Below are 17,039 nucleotides of genomic sequence, written 5' to 3'. Positions count from 1 at the left end.
AAAGCAGGGCCCCATAGACTATAATGGGCCGCGTTGTGCGAAAATGACGCCAAAACGTTGCAAAACTGGCTTTAAAATGGGGAATTTCCCCTGAATGAAAGCCGCCGCATTAGCGGAACGCCGTAAAGTGGGGCCCTCCTGTACTGCAGGGTTGCGGGGGGAATAAGAGACACTCAGAGGTTCCATGTCCCCCAAAATGCATGTCTTAGTGACAAAAACATACAAAAATGCATTCTCATTATGGGAAACTGCTTGCACAAAACAAAAACGTGTATATTAGGAGAAATGTGCATTAAAATTCTGATGAATTCTCATTTTTTAAATTTTAATTTTAAATTGCAAACTGATGTGTGAATGTGGAGGACTGAACTTAGACGAGACACCGAAAAGGACAGGCCCATCCATGCCTACCCTTGCCGTTTGCTTGAGCACGGTGGGCAAATATGGATCTGGGAGAAACCTAGACGGACAGATTTGTCCAGCCCCCAAACCACTCGTACCACTCCGTATGGCTCCTGCCTCCCGTGCTGCCCAGAATGTCCGCCCACCCTCTCACCTGTAGCTCAAAGCAGCCCAGCATGGCAAGGAAGACGAAAGAGAGGCAGACGAGGCAAACGGGGAGGCTCACCAAACACTGGAAGAGGAGCCGCTTCCAGGGCGGGTAGTAGAACTCCTCAGTGTTGGTCACCGGGCTGACGCGCTTCATGCCCTGTGAGTAGGGATGGGTAAGAATTTCTATTCAGTTCACACTGGAAGCAGAATTTCTCAAATTTGCACTTTCCGAAACAACATGAGAATTGAAACAGAGCCATCCTTTGAAATTTGCATTTATCAGAATTTTGGGATGCAGTGAAGGGAGTGCCCTGGGTCATAGAGGCGTTGTGGTCTTGGGTGAGAGCTACATTTGGCCCCTGGGCATGAGGTTCCCGACCCCAAATCCACAATATGGACTCTAACCTATAAGAAGTCAGGTTTGTACTTTCAAAGCTTCATGTCTGGTACGGAGGAAGGAAAATTTACCTTTGAAACTACAGCAGCCAAGACACAACCTCATTTCACAAACTGGAAGGCTGTCCACCCCCAACCTTATCAAGGCTCCAGCGCATAGCTGCAACCAGAGTACATTCTCCACCCTCAACCTGGGGCGTTACAGGGAACATAAAAGATTCGGGGCAGAGCCCCATGGCATGTGAAGATGCCAGGGGGCTGGGCTGACGTCCCATCGGCAGGGCACTTTGCACTTCGGCAGGGCACTTCGGCTGGGCTCCTGCTGGGAGGAAGGCTGGAATATAAATCAAATAATAAATAAATAAATAAACCTTGTAAACAGTGTGGTGTAGTGTAGTGTGGCATAGTGGTTAAGGTGTTGGACTAGGACCTGGGACACCAGAGTTCGAATCCCCACCTAGCCATGAAGCGCACTGGGCAACCTTGGGCCAGTCACTGCCTCTCAGCCTCGTGAAAACCCTATTCATAGGTTCGCCATAAGTCGGAATCAACTTGAAGGCAGTACATCTATCTCTAAACAAAGTTTACTTTTCTAATGGCTTGGAAAAGGGAGGAAGGGACCCGCTCCAAAGCCAACTACTAAGAACTCTCCCCTCCCGCAGCTTTTCAGGGCTAGATCCGACAACACCACTGACCCGGAACTGCGGCCGCGGTTCTTCTATGGACTCCGCTGGTGTGTCCAAAGTCCCCCACTTGTAGGCAAACTCAGCCCCCCGCCGTTTCCACTCCTCCAGGAAAAGCGTGGCCCAGATGACGTTAAAGATTGCGAAGATGACGCAGCAGATGTCCCGGCTGGTCTGAAGGGGGGGCGAGAATCATTAACAAATAGTAAAGTCATTATGCCTGATCTGGTACTGGGCACTGAGTCCTCAGAGGATGAAGAACCAGGCGCCCCACAGGACCTTGAGGTGCAGGCACAGTCCCTGGGAAACAGTGCTGAGGACCCCTTGGAGAGACCCTCCGGGAGAGAGCCACTGAGGAACCCTTGAAGGTGTCAGAGAAGGAGGAGGCAGAGAACCCCATTGCAGGAAGTTGCAGGAAACCAAATTTCGACAAGACATCAGGAAAAACTTCCTAACTGTTGGAGCCATACGACAATGGAACCAATTACCTAGAGAGGTAGTGGGGTCTCCAACACTGGAGGCCTTCAAGAGGCAGGTGGACAGCCATCTGCCGGGAATGCTTTGATTTGGATTGCTGCATTGAGCAGGGGGTTGGACTGGATGGCCTTATAGGCCCCTTCCAACTCTACTATTCTATGATTCTATGAACGCCAGTGCCAAAAGGCCCAGGCCAAAGAGTGACAACAGCCCCAGATCTACAGCCCCACAGTCATTGTATAGGGGAGTCCTCGTGAGCAAGCAATCCCTGACATTCCTTCATCAGCTGCAGCTGGGCTTAGGGTATGGTCTAAGAGGCCAACGTAGTTAAGGGTTCGCTCTTGAGGCTTCCAGTTGCTGGAAACGGTCCAGACCTAGTCCTTCCTGAGCTGCACCTTCCCTGAACTCCCCTTGTGGCATTGATTGTGGACTGTTGCCTGACATTCCCTCTGGATCACGTTTGGGCACTGAACTGATTTCTTTGCTAGACTCTGGTTTGTTTGGACTGTGCTGCGCCTCCAACCCTGCTCTCCTCGGCGAGTATTTTACGTAGAGGCTTATACCCTATACAGTTGAGGGACTGGGACCCTCAACCCTGAGGGCATCCACTGGAGTTTAACAGCAAGACGAGAAGCAAAGAAGACCCCAAACTGATCACTGCTTCTCCACACCGTTGCCACCCTGGGCTCCTGCTGGGAGGAAGGGCGGGATATAAATCAAATAATAATAATAGATGTCTAATTCGAGTTGCAGTTTAAAAAAAGAAGCTCTCCATGCTTTTCTCAGATGCATGGCAAGCAGAGAGTACAACAGGTGCAGGTCTCCTAAGATAAGGAAATCCCTACTGCACCCGACCCACAGTCCATTAGTCCAGCCTCCTGTCTCCCAGTGGCCGACCAGATGCCTCTGGGAAGCCGGAAAGCTTGCCAGCATCCCATCAACCCAAAGCAGACTGCCTCTGAACTTGGGAGACGGAACTTTAGTGTTGGGGCATCTACCCTTTGGAATTCCCTCCCCTTAAATATTAGACAGGTGCCATCTGTTATCTTTTTGGCGCCTTTCAACAAGCCTTTTCAGTAGAGACCTTTATCCCAGTCTGCTTCTGTGTTGGAATTGCTTTTTAATGTGTTTCTAAACCATTTTTTTTAAAAAAATAGATGTTTCTATATTTAAAAAAGATTTTTTTAAAGCTTTTTTAGAAAATGTTTTTAAAGATGTTTTGTTTTAATGTATTTCAGGGGCTGTTTTTATGATGTTTTAAAGTGTTTTTAGTGCTTTTGTTTGCCGCCCTGGACTCCTACTGGGAGGAAGGTGGGATGTAAATTAAATAAATAAATAATAAATAAATAAAGCAAGAAAGGAGACCCTGTGATCCTCCATATGTTTTTGGACTCCAAATGCCATCCATCTCTTGTCACTCTGGTTCATTTCCTCTCCTTTTTCCTCTCTCCTCCTTTGGGTGATTTCTGCCTTTCCTTCTTTCTTTCTGTGCTCCCATCACTAATAAAAACATTTAGATTGTCGCCTGACTTGGCCAGAGACCTGTCCCCTTTAGCTTATTCTGCTAGAGAACACGTAACAGCACTATTAAGGTCAATGCATCTCTGTAGGGTTACACTGCAAGGTCGGCTGCGCATTTAAGTGGCTCCCAGTTGTCTGAATCTTGCTTCATTCCATTACCTCCCCCCCGCGACTGTTCTCCATATCCTGCCCTCACCTGATCGTTCTCGGTGAAGGTGTAGAGGAGGGAGCCAAACACTGCGGGGTAGACCATCGCTGACGTGTAGAAGCCCAACCACGCAAAGTACATGGCGATCTTCACGCCGAAATAGTCACAGATATCATCTGGAGGTGGGAAGATGCAAGTGGGGGGAGAAGGACACATGAAGATAGGAAGAGCCCTGCAGCTGGATCAGTGAGGCCACCTGTCCTCCCAGTGGCCAACCAGATGCCCCTTCTGGGAAGGCCACCAGCAGGACCAGAGTGCAACTTGCGATTGTGATCCCCAGCAACTGGTATTCAGAGCTGCATCTGATGCTGAACGCAGCACACAGCAAGCGTGAGTTCTAGCCATCGATGGCCTTATTATCCTCCATGAATTTGTCTAATTCCCTTTTAAAGCCATCCAAGTTGGCAGCTATTGCTGGCCCTTGCGGGAGCGAATTCCACAGCTTAACTATGTGCTGTGTGACGAATCCATTTGTCCTGGATCTTCCAACATTCAGCTTCATTGGATGTCCACAAGTTCTTGTGTTAAGAGAGAGGGAGAGAGGGAGAAACGGAAAAGTTCCAAACGTTGTAACCTTTCCTCACTGGGGAGTTGCTCCAGCCCCTTGATCATTCCTGGCTGCCCTTTTCTGCAGTAGAAACTGCAGCCACGTTTCTGATAATCTTTGACTGACAGAAGCAGACATTTTGATTATTATTATTCAGATGGACCTCATAAGCTGGCTTCCTCTGGCCGCTGCAAATGTTGCAATTTGGGCCAACAGGCAGTTGTTTCTTAAATCCATCTTATTGATGTTTTACAGGCATACCCCACTTAACGTTGCTTCACTTAATGTCGCCTTGCTATAACGGACATGCTCCATACGCCACCATACCCCGCTTAACGTATGCGCGCTTCGCAATTACGGACACTTAATGGCATGACGCCGCTGCCATCTAGTGGCGATTGCCGTGCAGTGCACACATAGATAATTGCTTCACTTTAAGTACATTTTCACTTTACATACATGCTCTGGTCCCATTGCGTAGGTTAAAGTGGGGTATGCCTGTACTCATCTGGGTTTTTTTTAATGCCTTGATTGTTGTTTTGTATTTTACTTTAGCTGTCCTGAGCATCATTGGGTCGAAATGCGGGATACAGAATCACGAAATTTTAAAAAAATACACAAGCACTTTGCCCCCTCACTTTTCATTTTGATAATTTGGGTGAGCCCTCCCCATCTTGCTCCTTATAAAGTCCAGGGAAGGGGGTGAGAACATCTATGGCCCTCCAAATCATCGCTGGACTCCAGCTCCCATCATCCCTGACCACTGACTGCTGATGCTGATGGGAATTGAGGTCAGAGCTTGGAAAACTTACTTTTTTTGAACTACAACTCCTATCAGCCCCAGCCAGCATGGCCACTGGATTGGGCTGATGGGAGTTGTAGTTCAAAAAAGTAACTTTTCCAAGCTCTGGTTGTGTTCCAACACCTGGAAGGCACCAAGTTGGCTACCCCTGATCTTACAAATGAAAGTTTTATCTAGCCTCCCCAATCTGGTGCCCTCCAGACGTTATCAGACTCCAACTCCCAGCAGCCAGCACAGCCAATTATCAGGGATGATGGGAGCTGGAGTCCAGCACCATCTGGAGGAGCCCAGGAGCCCGTCCCTAATCTAAAAAGTAGCATATTCCCTACCGCATGCACAAGACGGAGGAATGTTTTTTTAATTTAGAAGTGGCATTCCCTCCTGAGAGAAGGGAATGCCCCTTCTTAGATCAGGGATCACTCCAGATGTTGCTGGACTCCAACTCCCAGCAAGACCCAGTAGCCAGGATGGTGATGATAAAAGTTGTGGTCCAACAAAATCCGGAGGGCCACAGATGTTCCCCATCCCAGCTTTAGGGAGACAGGAGGGGCCAAGAGAAGGGTAGAAGAGCGTACCCAAAGGCTGTGGCTCACAAATGGCTTGTACCCATGACTTCATCAGCCGGTTGAGGATCCGCTGCTCATGGACAGGGAAGACTTGCTGCAGAATGCCCCGGGCCACCAACTCAGGGACTGCAGAAAAAGGAGAGGGAGGGAGAGGAATGGAGGCTGAGAGGGGAGTTACCACAGAAACCCCTTTTGACCCCCAGCTACCTGTTGCAGGCCACAACACCAGATTGCAATATTGCTAGCAACCCATGCCACCGACACGTTTATTTTAAAAACAGACTTGAGAGCCAAGATCTAAGGGCTAGCCTAAGCATTCAGTGAAGTGATGCCCCTCTCCTGCTGGTGCTCAGGAGTCCACTGAGCCTGAGGCCGGCAGAGAGGAGCCCATGGCACAACCTCCTGGGCCGAAAAAGGCCGAGCCAGGCTCCTCATGAGCACCTTCCCTTGAGCTCACTGGTCCAGCAGTGCAGGGCATGCAGGCAGACTCCAATGAAGAAGCTGCCACTGACATGGGGCAAGCTTTGATTTGGATTCCTGCATTGAGCAGGGGGGTGGACTGGATGGCCTTATAGGCCCCTTCCAACTCTGCTATTCTATGATTCTAAGCAAGGAGCAAAGCATGCTGTGTGTTCATTTGGCTTTGTTTTTTATAGTGGAGGGTGTCCAGTGGGGAATTTGTGCAGCTCGAAAATCTGCTTTACAAAAACTGTGTGTCATTCATAGCATGATGGGCAACTAGCAGCAAATATCAGGCTATCTGATTGCTGCCACTTGGCTTGCGGTGCCTTTCTCTTAAGCTGTAGTGAAGGTGGTTGTATTTTTTGGTGGCTTTCTGGGCCATGTGGTGTAGTGGTTAAGGTGCTGGACTCCGACCTGGGAGACCAGGGTTCAAATCCTCACATAGCCATGAATCTCACTGGGTGGCCTTGGGCCAGTCACTGCCTCTCAGCCTCAGAGGGAGGCAATGGGAAACCCCCTCTGAATCCCGCTCACCATGAAAACCCCATTCATAGGGTCGCCATAAGTCGGAATCGACTTGAAGGCAGTGCATTTCCATTTTTTTCTGGCCCCATTCACCTCTATGACTTCCTAGCAGTCCCACCAGGTCCAGTGACTATCAGCCGCCACCAGGGAGGAAGCGCAAGATAAGAGTTAGAGCAGCCCAATTTTTTTTTTAAAAAAGTACTGCATACTACCAATATCATGGGGAAAAAATCCAGAATATTTAAAAATTATATTTGATCAGAATTATTTTCAATATTCTCAGTTACAGAGGTCATTAGGATTTGGGGTATGAAAAAATAAAAGCATATATGTGGATATCAAACTTGTTTTAAAAATAATTACTGCCTTTCTCAGTTAACAAATTTGTAAGGAGTCCCCTTTAGAAACAGGGGTTGGCTTTGGCCCAGGCATTCCATCTGCTGCCCCCCCCCAATCAATGTTTTGTTTCCACAAAAAGGCCATAAATGCCTTAATATTCAAGCAGGCTGTTCTTTTTAAAAAACATTGAATTTCAAAAGCAACGTTTGAAAAATGTCTAAAATTTAAAAGACTTGGCGGAGGATTCTGTTTGTTTGACAGCGCATAAAATAGCATTCAACTTTTAAATCTCCACTCACTGATTGGCTGCCCTTCCAGGAAGTGGATGTTGTGCAGAACTTCGCCCTGCTTGGCTCGCAGGTTCTCCAGCCAATACCTGATGATGTTCTGGCGTTCCTAAAAAGGGGGCGGGGAGAAAGTAGTGAATGGCCCAGATCACCATTCAGGCCATCAAATTGCCCTAAGAATAGATCCTGCACCTGTTGATCTTTCAAATACATGAATAACTGGGCAGAGCAGAGGGACAGAAGGGAAGCAGCAAAACTCCATCAGCTCTGCTGAGAGACTGTGTTTGGCTTTCCTCAAACTGTCACCTGGCAACCGTTCCATCAGGTTACCTGACCCGTTTCCATCCTACACTGGCTGTTATAATTTGGAAAACTGGTACCTGAGCTTGCTTTTTCCCTCCTTCCTCTGCATCCCTTTTACCTTCTGTGCTGCATCTTTTAGATTATAAGCCTGAGCAGAGGCTGGTCTTTGCAAGTTGCTCTGGAGGCTTGGGGCGGGGCTAAAAAGAGTAGGGTACAAAATGCTTCAAAATGAAGTAAATATAAAAATAATCCTCATCGCTCAGACCACAACGTTCCAAATGGCTGCGGACTGGAACAAACAACCGTCGCTCTGAGGCAAGCACAGAGCAGGTTGTTCCAGGATGAAGTGAACCCACTTGTCCAAGCAACATGTCAAGGAAATGTTCCTTCGTGCCATGCAAAACTGATTTGCAGAATTCACTGCCACAAGGTGTGTGCAGCTGCCACAAACCTTTAAGGTTATCCCTCCTTCAAATGTTGCTGGGCTCCACCCTCCAGCCTGATCGCTGGGAGTTAAAATCCAACAATATCTGGAGGGCTCAAGGCTTCCCATTCCTGCTCTAACATATGACACTCCCTACTGCATTCAAGAGAGGGGGGTGCCTCTTTTCGTTCAGGTCCTCCACATTGTTGGACTCAACCTCCCAACTGCCGCCCTGGGCTGCTGCCGGGAGGAAGGGCGGGATATAAATCAAATAATAAAATTAATCAATCAACTGCCTCAGCCTGCACAGCCAATGGTCAGGGGCGATGAAAGCTGTCGCCCAACGACACCTGGGGAGCCATAGATGTCCCTCATCCCTGGTTTAGGACAACCTGTTGGCAAACTGATTTTCCTGCAAAGTGCACTTCTATTAAAGAGCAGGTAACGCCTGTCCCCCGTTACACACACACACCCCAGCCTTGTCCTGGGAGCACTCACCTGAGAAGTGAAAAAAAAAAGTTCGTTTTCTATGTTCTCGTAGATGTAATCTTCCTCGCAAGAGAAGCTGCGTGTGCCCCCTCCAAACTCGGCCTTCACCGGCTTCCGCAAGCCAATCTCATCAGCCCCCCGGAGCAAACTGCCGAGAGAAAGCCAGAGAAAGGGGACTGAGAGGGCAAGGTAAGTTATCCAAGGAATTCTGTCCATGCTCTGATGCACAAGAGAGTAATTAGGCAAGTCAGATTTACTTTAACGGTTTTATTTACAAGCCTGTGTGATGAGCGACTGCTGCCTTCCCCTTTCCTTCCAAGGTGTAGCTCACGTGCGTTGTGTGCAGAAGGTCCCCAATGGCATCTCCAGGTACGGTAGTAGAGACCCCTGCCTTAAACTCTAGAGATCCACTGCCGGTTAGTGTAGGCACTACTAATCTGGATTGACCAATGGGCTAACTCTGCATTAGGCAGGTCTCTGTGTTCCATCCCCCACTCTAGAATTCTGTATAATTTTTGACGTTTGGCTTTCTGGGGTTTAAAAGGCAATGCCTCCCTAAACTTTCCTCCACTTGCTACATTCTTGTTTGCTAAGGACAGGTCACAAGGTTGGTGTTTTGGGATTTGGGGAAAGTAATCAACTGGATGAAGAGGTCCTGATAAACAGGGCTCAAAAAACCTTCCTACAGGGATTGGAATATGTGACACTCCTAATGTTGATGAACTCCAGCTCCCAGCAGTCCCTCTGGTCAATGATGGGAGTTTATTTATTTATTTTTATTTATTATATTTATATACTGCCCCATAGCCGAAGCTCTCTGGGCGGTTTACAGCAATTAAAACAATAAAACAAATATACAAATTTTAAAGCACAAAAAACAATTTAAAAACACACAAAAAAAATTAAAAAAATTTAAAAACACATGCTGAAATGTCTGGGAGAAGAGGAAAGTCTTGACCTGGCGCCAAAAACATAACAGTGTTGGCGCCAGGCGCACCTCGTCAAAGAGATCATTCCATAATTTGGGGGCCACCACTGAGAAGGCCCTCTCCCCTGTTGCCAGCCTCCAAGCTGTAGTTCAGCAACATCTGCTGGGCTCCCAGTTCTCCCATCCCTGCTCTAAGAAGTAGCATTCCTTAATGCAGGTGAGCGATGGAGGAATGCCGCTATTTAAAGGCATTCCCTCTTTAAGAGGAGATAGCAAACATCTGCAGCTCTCCAGATGTGGCTAGGCTGCAACTCCCACCAGCCAGTTTGGTCAGTGGGTAGGCCTGATGGGCATTCGTAATCCAGCAACATCAAGACATTCACCGATTTTCCCATCCTTGAGGTTCACCCTGCTTGACTATTTTTAAAGGGAGGGAAGGAGGGAGGATTATAGAGAAGGGGACACCTCCCCAATCCATCACACAGACCCCACACCTGTCACCCTCTGACGATGGGACCTGCCTTTCGTAAGTAGCTGTGACGAAGAAGGCATAGACTCGGGTATGCTTGTGGTGCCGGATCTGGATGATGAGCTCTGGGATCCCCAAGCGTATGTGGTTCAACAGCCAAAGGAGCGTGTGGTCGTCAGTCGTGTCTGGCAAGAATTTGGAAAAGGACAGCAAGTGGTGAGATATGGATTCATGCACTGCGACAGTTAGTTGATTTAAAATGGCTAGATCAACTGATTAGGAATCTTTAACAAAAAAAAGGTGATCCCTCGTTTATTTTTAATAACAGGGCTTATAAAAATTGTGGTGTCATAACCACCATCTTGGAATAAGATTCCTCCTCCTTTCTGGAGCACCTGTTTTGGATGCAGACCATGTTTAGTTCACATATTGTTTTGGAAAGCATGAATTTGGGTAACTTTAAGCGCGTGCTGGATCAAGTTTCTCCTCCATCCCTGCCCCCCAAATATTCACAGAGGGTGCACCCCTTCCAGAGAAGCACAATCCTGTTTCTAAACATGAATTATCAGCCGTAACTTGGATGACAGCAGCCTCTGAGTGATACAACCTCCACCTTCCCACAGGACCCCTTTCTGGATGGATCTCTGCATGAGCGCCTTCTCCCCAACAGCAATTAAAAAGAGGCATCTGAAGGCTTAAAGAAGCGAAGGAGCACATCTCTCTTCCTACCCCCTCTGTACTACATTACATTCTGGCTCCGAGCCCAGCCTGGTGTCTGATTTCAAGCAACCAAAGCCTGAGACCCACACGCAGCAATCTTTATTTTGCCGCCAGAATTTGATGTGAGGTTGGGGAAACCATTCATCCATCACTGACAAAGCCATCTTTTTTGAACCACAACCTTGATCTGGAAGCGTTTGCAGCTGCCCAGTTTTACTTGTGGCTTTGCAGGCAGACATTGCCTGGATGTGGAGTATCCATTCTTTAGCTGTTGCCGTTCTGCTGCACCTAGGCCCTCAATCTTAAGTGCTGCATTTCTGTGGTTATACATGGTTTTATTGTGGGAGATGATTTTGTTGGCAGCTGCTTAAGGCACCTGTGATGGAAATGAGGCAAAAGGCATGAGGCTTTCTAACTAACGGATTCAGATAAAATAACAAGAATTCATAATTATTTTACTTGTTATCAAATTAGCTGTGATTAGAACGGCTAACAGCGTTCATTTAGTATATTGTGGGGCCTGTGAAAAGCCCTTAGCTTTCAACAGCACAAGCCTCCATGTGTCTATTCAGAAGTAAGTCCCACCTAGTCTAGGGATAGATGAACCTGTCAACAGGGCTGTGGAGTCAGAGTCGTGCAGTCAGAAGCAATTTTGGGTGGAGTCGGAGTCAGTAGAAATGTACCGACTCCGACTTCAAAATAAAATTAATATATTAATACTAATTTATTAATATTAATAAATTAATATACATTTGCCATTTATGAAGGAGTCGGAGTCGGACAGTAGAAAAATAGAGGAGTCAGAGTCGGAGTTGGTTTGACGTACAGTTTGGGTTTTTCTCAGTTCCTCATTTTCCCACTCCAAAAGCATTTTGTAACATTTCCACGTCAGTTTTCAGTCTGCAGTTTTAATTTCTTTTAAAAAGTCCTCGTGAAAATTTATTATCATTTCTCCTAATATACACATGCAATGTTCTCTAATAGAAGACATTGTTGTATTTTTTTCCCCACACGCATTGCAAGCTTTGGAGCAGTGTGAAGTTTGAAGGATAGTGCTATCTTACTTCATGTAGTGTTTCAGGAACTGCAAATTCTGAATCGATCCAGATTCCTTCCCCATTCCCAACCTGGTCCAATGGGACTTATTCCCAGATAAGCATATATATAGAAGGGATGGGGCAAGCTGCGGCCCTCCAAATGTCGCTGGACTCCAACATTTGGTGTAATGGTCAGAGTGCTGGACTAGGACCTGGGAGACCAGGGTTCAAATCCCCCACTCCGCCATGAAGCTCGCTGGGTGATCTTGGGCTAGTCACAGCCTCTCAGCCTAACCTACCTCACAGGGTTGTTGTGAGGCTTAAATGGAGAGGGAGGAGAACCACCTTCAGCTCCTTGGAGGAAAGGTGGGATCTAAATGTAATAATTAAACAAACAGGTGAATGTATGTTCCACATAGGGAGTGCCCATGGTTCTGTGGTATAGGAGCCAGTTTCAATCCCCAGCATCTCCTGGTAGGGCTAAGAACATCCCCTGCCTTTTCTAGAGAGCTGCTGCAAGTCAGTGTTCACAACACTGAACTAGATGGATCAATGACCTAACTCAGTATAAGACCGCTTCCTACATCTTTTAGGGGAAGGACTGTAGGAAGGGTAGTGGCGGAGCATTTTACCCGCAGAAGGTCCCAAGTTCATTTTCTAGCATCTCCAGGTAGGGCTGGGAAGCTCTCCTGACTGAAAGCCTGGAGAGCCGCTGCCAGTCAGTGTAGACAATATGGAGCTAGGTGGACTAATGGTCTGACTCAGTATAAGCTCTGCTTCGAAGAAGACAAGCAAAGCTGCTTCTCCAGCAGCGTGTACCTGGCAGAGTCATTAGCACGTCGCAGTTTTCCGTGGGCACCGTTTTCATCCATGATTTGTGGGACATGATGTAACGTCCAGCCTGCAACAGCCGCTTCCCAAAGAGCTTATCTGTGGGGAGAAGAAGGAGGGGGGGGATTAATACAACTGAAAGCCGCCTCTTAACAGGGGTGAGCAACAGATGAAAATGAGGCTTGAATTGCCTTTAAACTCCACCATTAGGCTGCCAACTGTTCTTTTTAACTGGACATGCTCTTGTGCCTTGCAGAACTGCCCCCACCTCAGATCTGATTTCTCAGCATCAGGATGGAGCAGGTGCAAAGAAGGGGGCACGTCTCAAGCTATGCTATGGGGATGGGTTGACTTCAGGATGTCCATCAGGTCTTCTGCAAGATTGACCTCCAGTTTCTCTCCACACACGCTAGGGATGGAAAGATCTGTCTATTTCGGTTCTCTGTTTCTCCCTTTTCTAATGTTTATTTATTTATTAGATTTATTAGTTGCCCATCTGGCTGGTTGTCCAGCCACTCTGGGCGACGTACAGAATAAAAACATACAAATACATTAAAATGTTAAAATCTCAACAATATAAAAAAACTAACCTAAAATTTAGTCCTCTACAATTCTGCAGGAATCTGTGAATAATTTTTTTTAAATCCTCATGAAAATTCTCCACCGTTTTAGTGTGAATTTCTCCAAATAAACACATTATTTATTTATTCATATTTATTTATTATTTGATTTATATCCCGCCCTTCCTCCCAGCAGGAGCCCAGGGCGGCAAACAGAAGCGCTAAAAACACTTTAAAACATCATAAAAAGAGACCTTCAAATACATTAAGACAAAAAAAAAGCTTAAAAAACATCTTTTAAAAAGGGTTAAAAACACTATTAAAAAACATATTAAAACTGTTTTCTAGACTGTAGGTATGCATTTTTGCAAATGTCATGCCTTGCTGCACGTTATTTTTATTCATACATTCATTTTTATGGACACTTTCCCCTAACGTATGCCTTTTTGTAAATGTTTAGTTGGCAAACTACACCCCAAAATTCTGATAAATGCAAATTTCAAAGGCTGGCTGTGTTTCGGTGCTCTCAATGTTCCGGAAAGTGCGGATTGGATAAATTCTGCTTGAAATGCGAACTGAATCTAAATTCTCACCCATCCCTAGCACACGCACGCACTCTGATGTCTGATAGGTCAAAACTTAATTCATTGTGTGTGTTTTTCATTTATGTTTATTTTTGTTGCAAGCCAACATGATCATATTTGAATGTCAATATTTGAAATAAACAATTAAAACAAGATACAGAGCGCCCTGCAGCTGGACCAAACCCAAGGGCCATGAACGCAATGACCCTCCACATTGCATGCCCCTCTAGCAACTGATGTTCAGAGGTAGACTACCTGGGAACAAGGGCAATCCATTCAGCTAATGCAGCCTCTGAACTCTGAGGGTGCATTCCTAGCTTTTGTAAGACCATAGAATCATAGAGTTGGAAGGGGCCTTGTAGGCCATCGAGTCCAACCCCCTGCTCACAGCAGGAAATCCACAGCTAGAGCATCTTCCACATATAGCTGTCCAGCCTCTGCTTGAAGACATCCAGCGAAGGGGATCCCACCACCTCCCTAGGCAGTCGGTTCCATTGCCGAACTGCCCTTACTGTCAAGAAGTTCCTTCTAATGTCCAATCTGAATCTACGCTCCTGCAACTTAAAACCATTAGACCTAGTCCTACCCTCTGGGGCAGCAGAGAACAAATCTGTACCCTCCTCTATGTGACAGCCCTTCAGGTACTTAAAGAGTGCAATCATATCACCCCTCAGCCTTCTCTTCACCAGACTGAACATGCCAAGTTCCTTCAACCTTTCCTCATAAGACTTGTTCTCCATACCGGCTATCATCCTCGTCGCCCTCTTCTGAACCCACTCTAACTTGTCTATATCTTTCTTAAAATGAGGCGCCCAGAACTGAACGCAGTATTCCAGATGAGGCCTGACCAATGCAGAATATAGTGGGATTATTACTTCCCTTGACCTGGAAACTATAGCTCTGTTTATGCAGCCCAAAACCGTGTTTGCCTTTTTTGCCGCAGCATCACACTGCTGGGTCATGTTCAACTTGCGATCCGCTACAATTCCAAGGTCCTTCTCACACGCACTACTGCTAAGCCGGGTATTTCCCATCCTATACCCATGCATTTTGTTTTTGTGGCCTAAATGCAGAATCCTGCATTTGTCTTTATTGAATGTCATTTTATTAATTTCAGCCCAATTTTCTAGTCTATCCAGGTCCCTTTGGATTTTATTCCTGTCTTCCATTGTATTAGCTATCCCTCCCAGTTTCGTGTCATCCGCAAACTTCATAAGGCTTCCCTCCACCCCGTCATCTAAGTCATTGATAAAAATGTTGAAGGGTATCGGCCCCAGGACAGAACCCTGTGGCACTCCACTCGAAACCTCCTTCCAGTCCGAAGCAGAGCCACCAACGACCACTCTTTGAGTACGGTTTTCCAGCAGTTGTGAATCCACCTGACAGTATTTCCATCTAGTCCCCATTTGACTAGTTTGCTAATCAAAAGGTCATGGGGGACTTTGTCAAACGCCTTGCTGAAATCTAGATAGATGACCATAAAAAAAGCCCTGCTGGTTGAGACTTAAAGTGCATAAATGGAACCTCCCAAGTTCAGAAGCAGACTATATTTAATTATCAGTTCTGGTGGATGCACAAAAGGTCTAGTTATTGTATTTATATATTGTGCTGGTTTTTATCTTTTTGTACACCGCCCAGAGAGCCTCCGGGCTTAGGGCGGTATATAAATTAAATTAAATTAATAAATAAAAATAAATAGTTGCTTCAGGCTACCCAACAGTAGAGGGTCATGGCTCAGTGGTACAACATCTGCTTATTCCTGCTTATATTCTTGCACTGAGCAGGGGGTTGGACTTGATGGCCTTACAGGCCCCTTCCAACTCTACTATTCTATGATTCTATGCTTGGCATGCAGAAGTTCAGTCCCCAGCATCTTCAGGTAAGGCTGGGAAGGACTCCTGGCTGAAACCCATAGAGAGCTGCTCCCCATCAGTGTGTAGACAGGACTGAGCTAGATGGACCAACTGGACAGCTTCCTCTTTAATCAGCACTTCATTCAGAACCATGAGGACTAGAACCTCTTGTTGCTATGTTGTCATTTTCATGCCCTGTTTTGAGTCTTCCTGGAGGCTTTAGGGTGTGCACTGTTGGACACAGGAGACTCAGTTAGATAGACCCAACTCGTTCTGATCTAGCAGGGCTTATATTGATAGCGTTTGTGGTTCCAGTAGAGCTTCCATGCGTGAACGTAGTCTCTCTCACTATGCCAAATGCGATGAGGCGGGGGAAAGAGGGGAAGACTTTGGCCTCTACAGTTTGCTTGTAGCCTTCCCATTGGGACATCTGGCTGGCCGCTGTCAGAAGCGGATAGTGGACAACCTGCCCCTTTGACCTGAGTTCACAGGACTCTCTTGGTGTTCCTAGTACGATTACAACATAGGCCGCTCCACGTCTGTATGTCATCAAATTCTGAATGAATGGTGCAAAATCTATTCTTGGTTCCTCAGGCCAGCACATACAATCACCCGCCCCCCTTTGAGAGGGATGCAAGCAGTATTACTACAGAAATATGCTGCTGCTCATGTTTATTTGCAACTTCTTTAAAAGGTGCGTTTTGAGAACAGCTGGGGACAAACCCCTCCTCACATCTTAGCCAAGGCGCTTCATGTTTTAACCCACTTAACACCTGGCTATTTACTGTATTTCAGGAGAGGTCAGTTGCAGAAGCTGGAGCCGTCTTAAAACGCCCATCCGGAGAGCTCAGTTTTTCACTCTGCCGGAAAGGATCCATGAACATTTTGGTTACAGATGCAGGACTACTCTGAGGCAAGAGGGAGGTTGAGGTGCAAGCCTGACACAAGGTCAAAACTCATCAAGCCAATCAGCGTCATAGAATCTTGGGCAAAATGTTACAACGCATCCCCTCCAGAAAATGGGGGGGGGGCTTTTTTGCAGGTGTTTTCTGCAACATGTCATTGATACATTAATAGTGCATTCGTGGTGGATTTGCACTGAACCGTCCAAACGTCATCCTGGTTTATTAGCTGCTCTGCAATGCTTCCCCAACATTGCCACATTATTGTCGTCTGGAGGGGCACTCTTGCACTAAAAGCCGGACAGAAAAACAACCACCCCGAAACAGTTGTGATGTAAAAAGATTTCTGCAGGAAGTTATGGGACATGCACTGATTAGAGATGAAGCAGTGTGTGTCCACCCCTAACCTTTTGCAGACACGGACAATACTGAAAGAGGGATCGCACCTAACTGCACATGAGCACAAATCATCTTGAATGCACATTGACAAGGAAGTCTGGCAGGACACACACACTCTGTTTCGTCACATCCTGGTGAACCCCGACTCCTCCTTCACAGGGTTACCAAACCTCCC

The 17,039-nt window shown here is 46.6% G+C and overlaps 1 protein-coding gene across 3 annotated transcripts in view; it reads right to left on the bottom strand.

The window, feature by feature from the left end:
- ANO8 (anoctamin 8) overlaps positions 1 to 17,039 on the bottom strand; it is a 55,727-nt gene that overhangs the window by 25,933 nt on the left and 12,755 nt on the right. For 2 of the 3 annotated variants that reach the window (XM_061601560.1, XM_061601562.1), the window contains exons 2-9: positions 12,555 to 12,665; positions 10,031 to 10,163; positions 8,591 to 8,729; positions 7,378 to 7,474; positions 5,762 to 5,878; positions 3,826 to 3,953; positions 1,644 to 1,805; positions 557 to 709 (exon numbers count right to left, since the gene is read on the bottom strand). In XM_061601560.1, coding sequence (XP_061457544.1) covers positions 557 to 709; positions 1,644 to 1,805; positions 3,826 to 3,953; positions 5,762 to 5,878; positions 7,378 to 7,474; positions 8,591 to 8,729; positions 10,031 to 10,163; positions 12,555 to 12,665 — 1,040 coding nt within the window. The remainder of the gene's footprint in view (positions 1 to 556; positions 710 to 1,643; positions 1,806 to 3,825; positions 3,954 to 5,761; positions 5,879 to 7,377; positions 7,475 to 8,590; positions 8,730 to 10,030; positions 10,164 to 12,554; positions 12,666 to 17,039) is intronic. The other variant, XM_061601561.1, reaches the window with a different exon arrangement.

This window comes from Rhineura floridana, chromosome 18, assembly GCF_030035675.1.
Source record: "Rhineura floridana isolate rRhiFlo1 chromosome 18, rRhiFlo1.hap2, whole genome shotgun sequence".
NCBI lineage: Eukaryota > Metazoa > Chordata > Lepidosauria > Squamata > Rhineuridae > Rhineura > Rhineura floridana.
The sequence above is the reverse complement of the archived record's forward strand: the minus strand, read 5'-3'. Positions and strand labels throughout refer to the sequence as shown.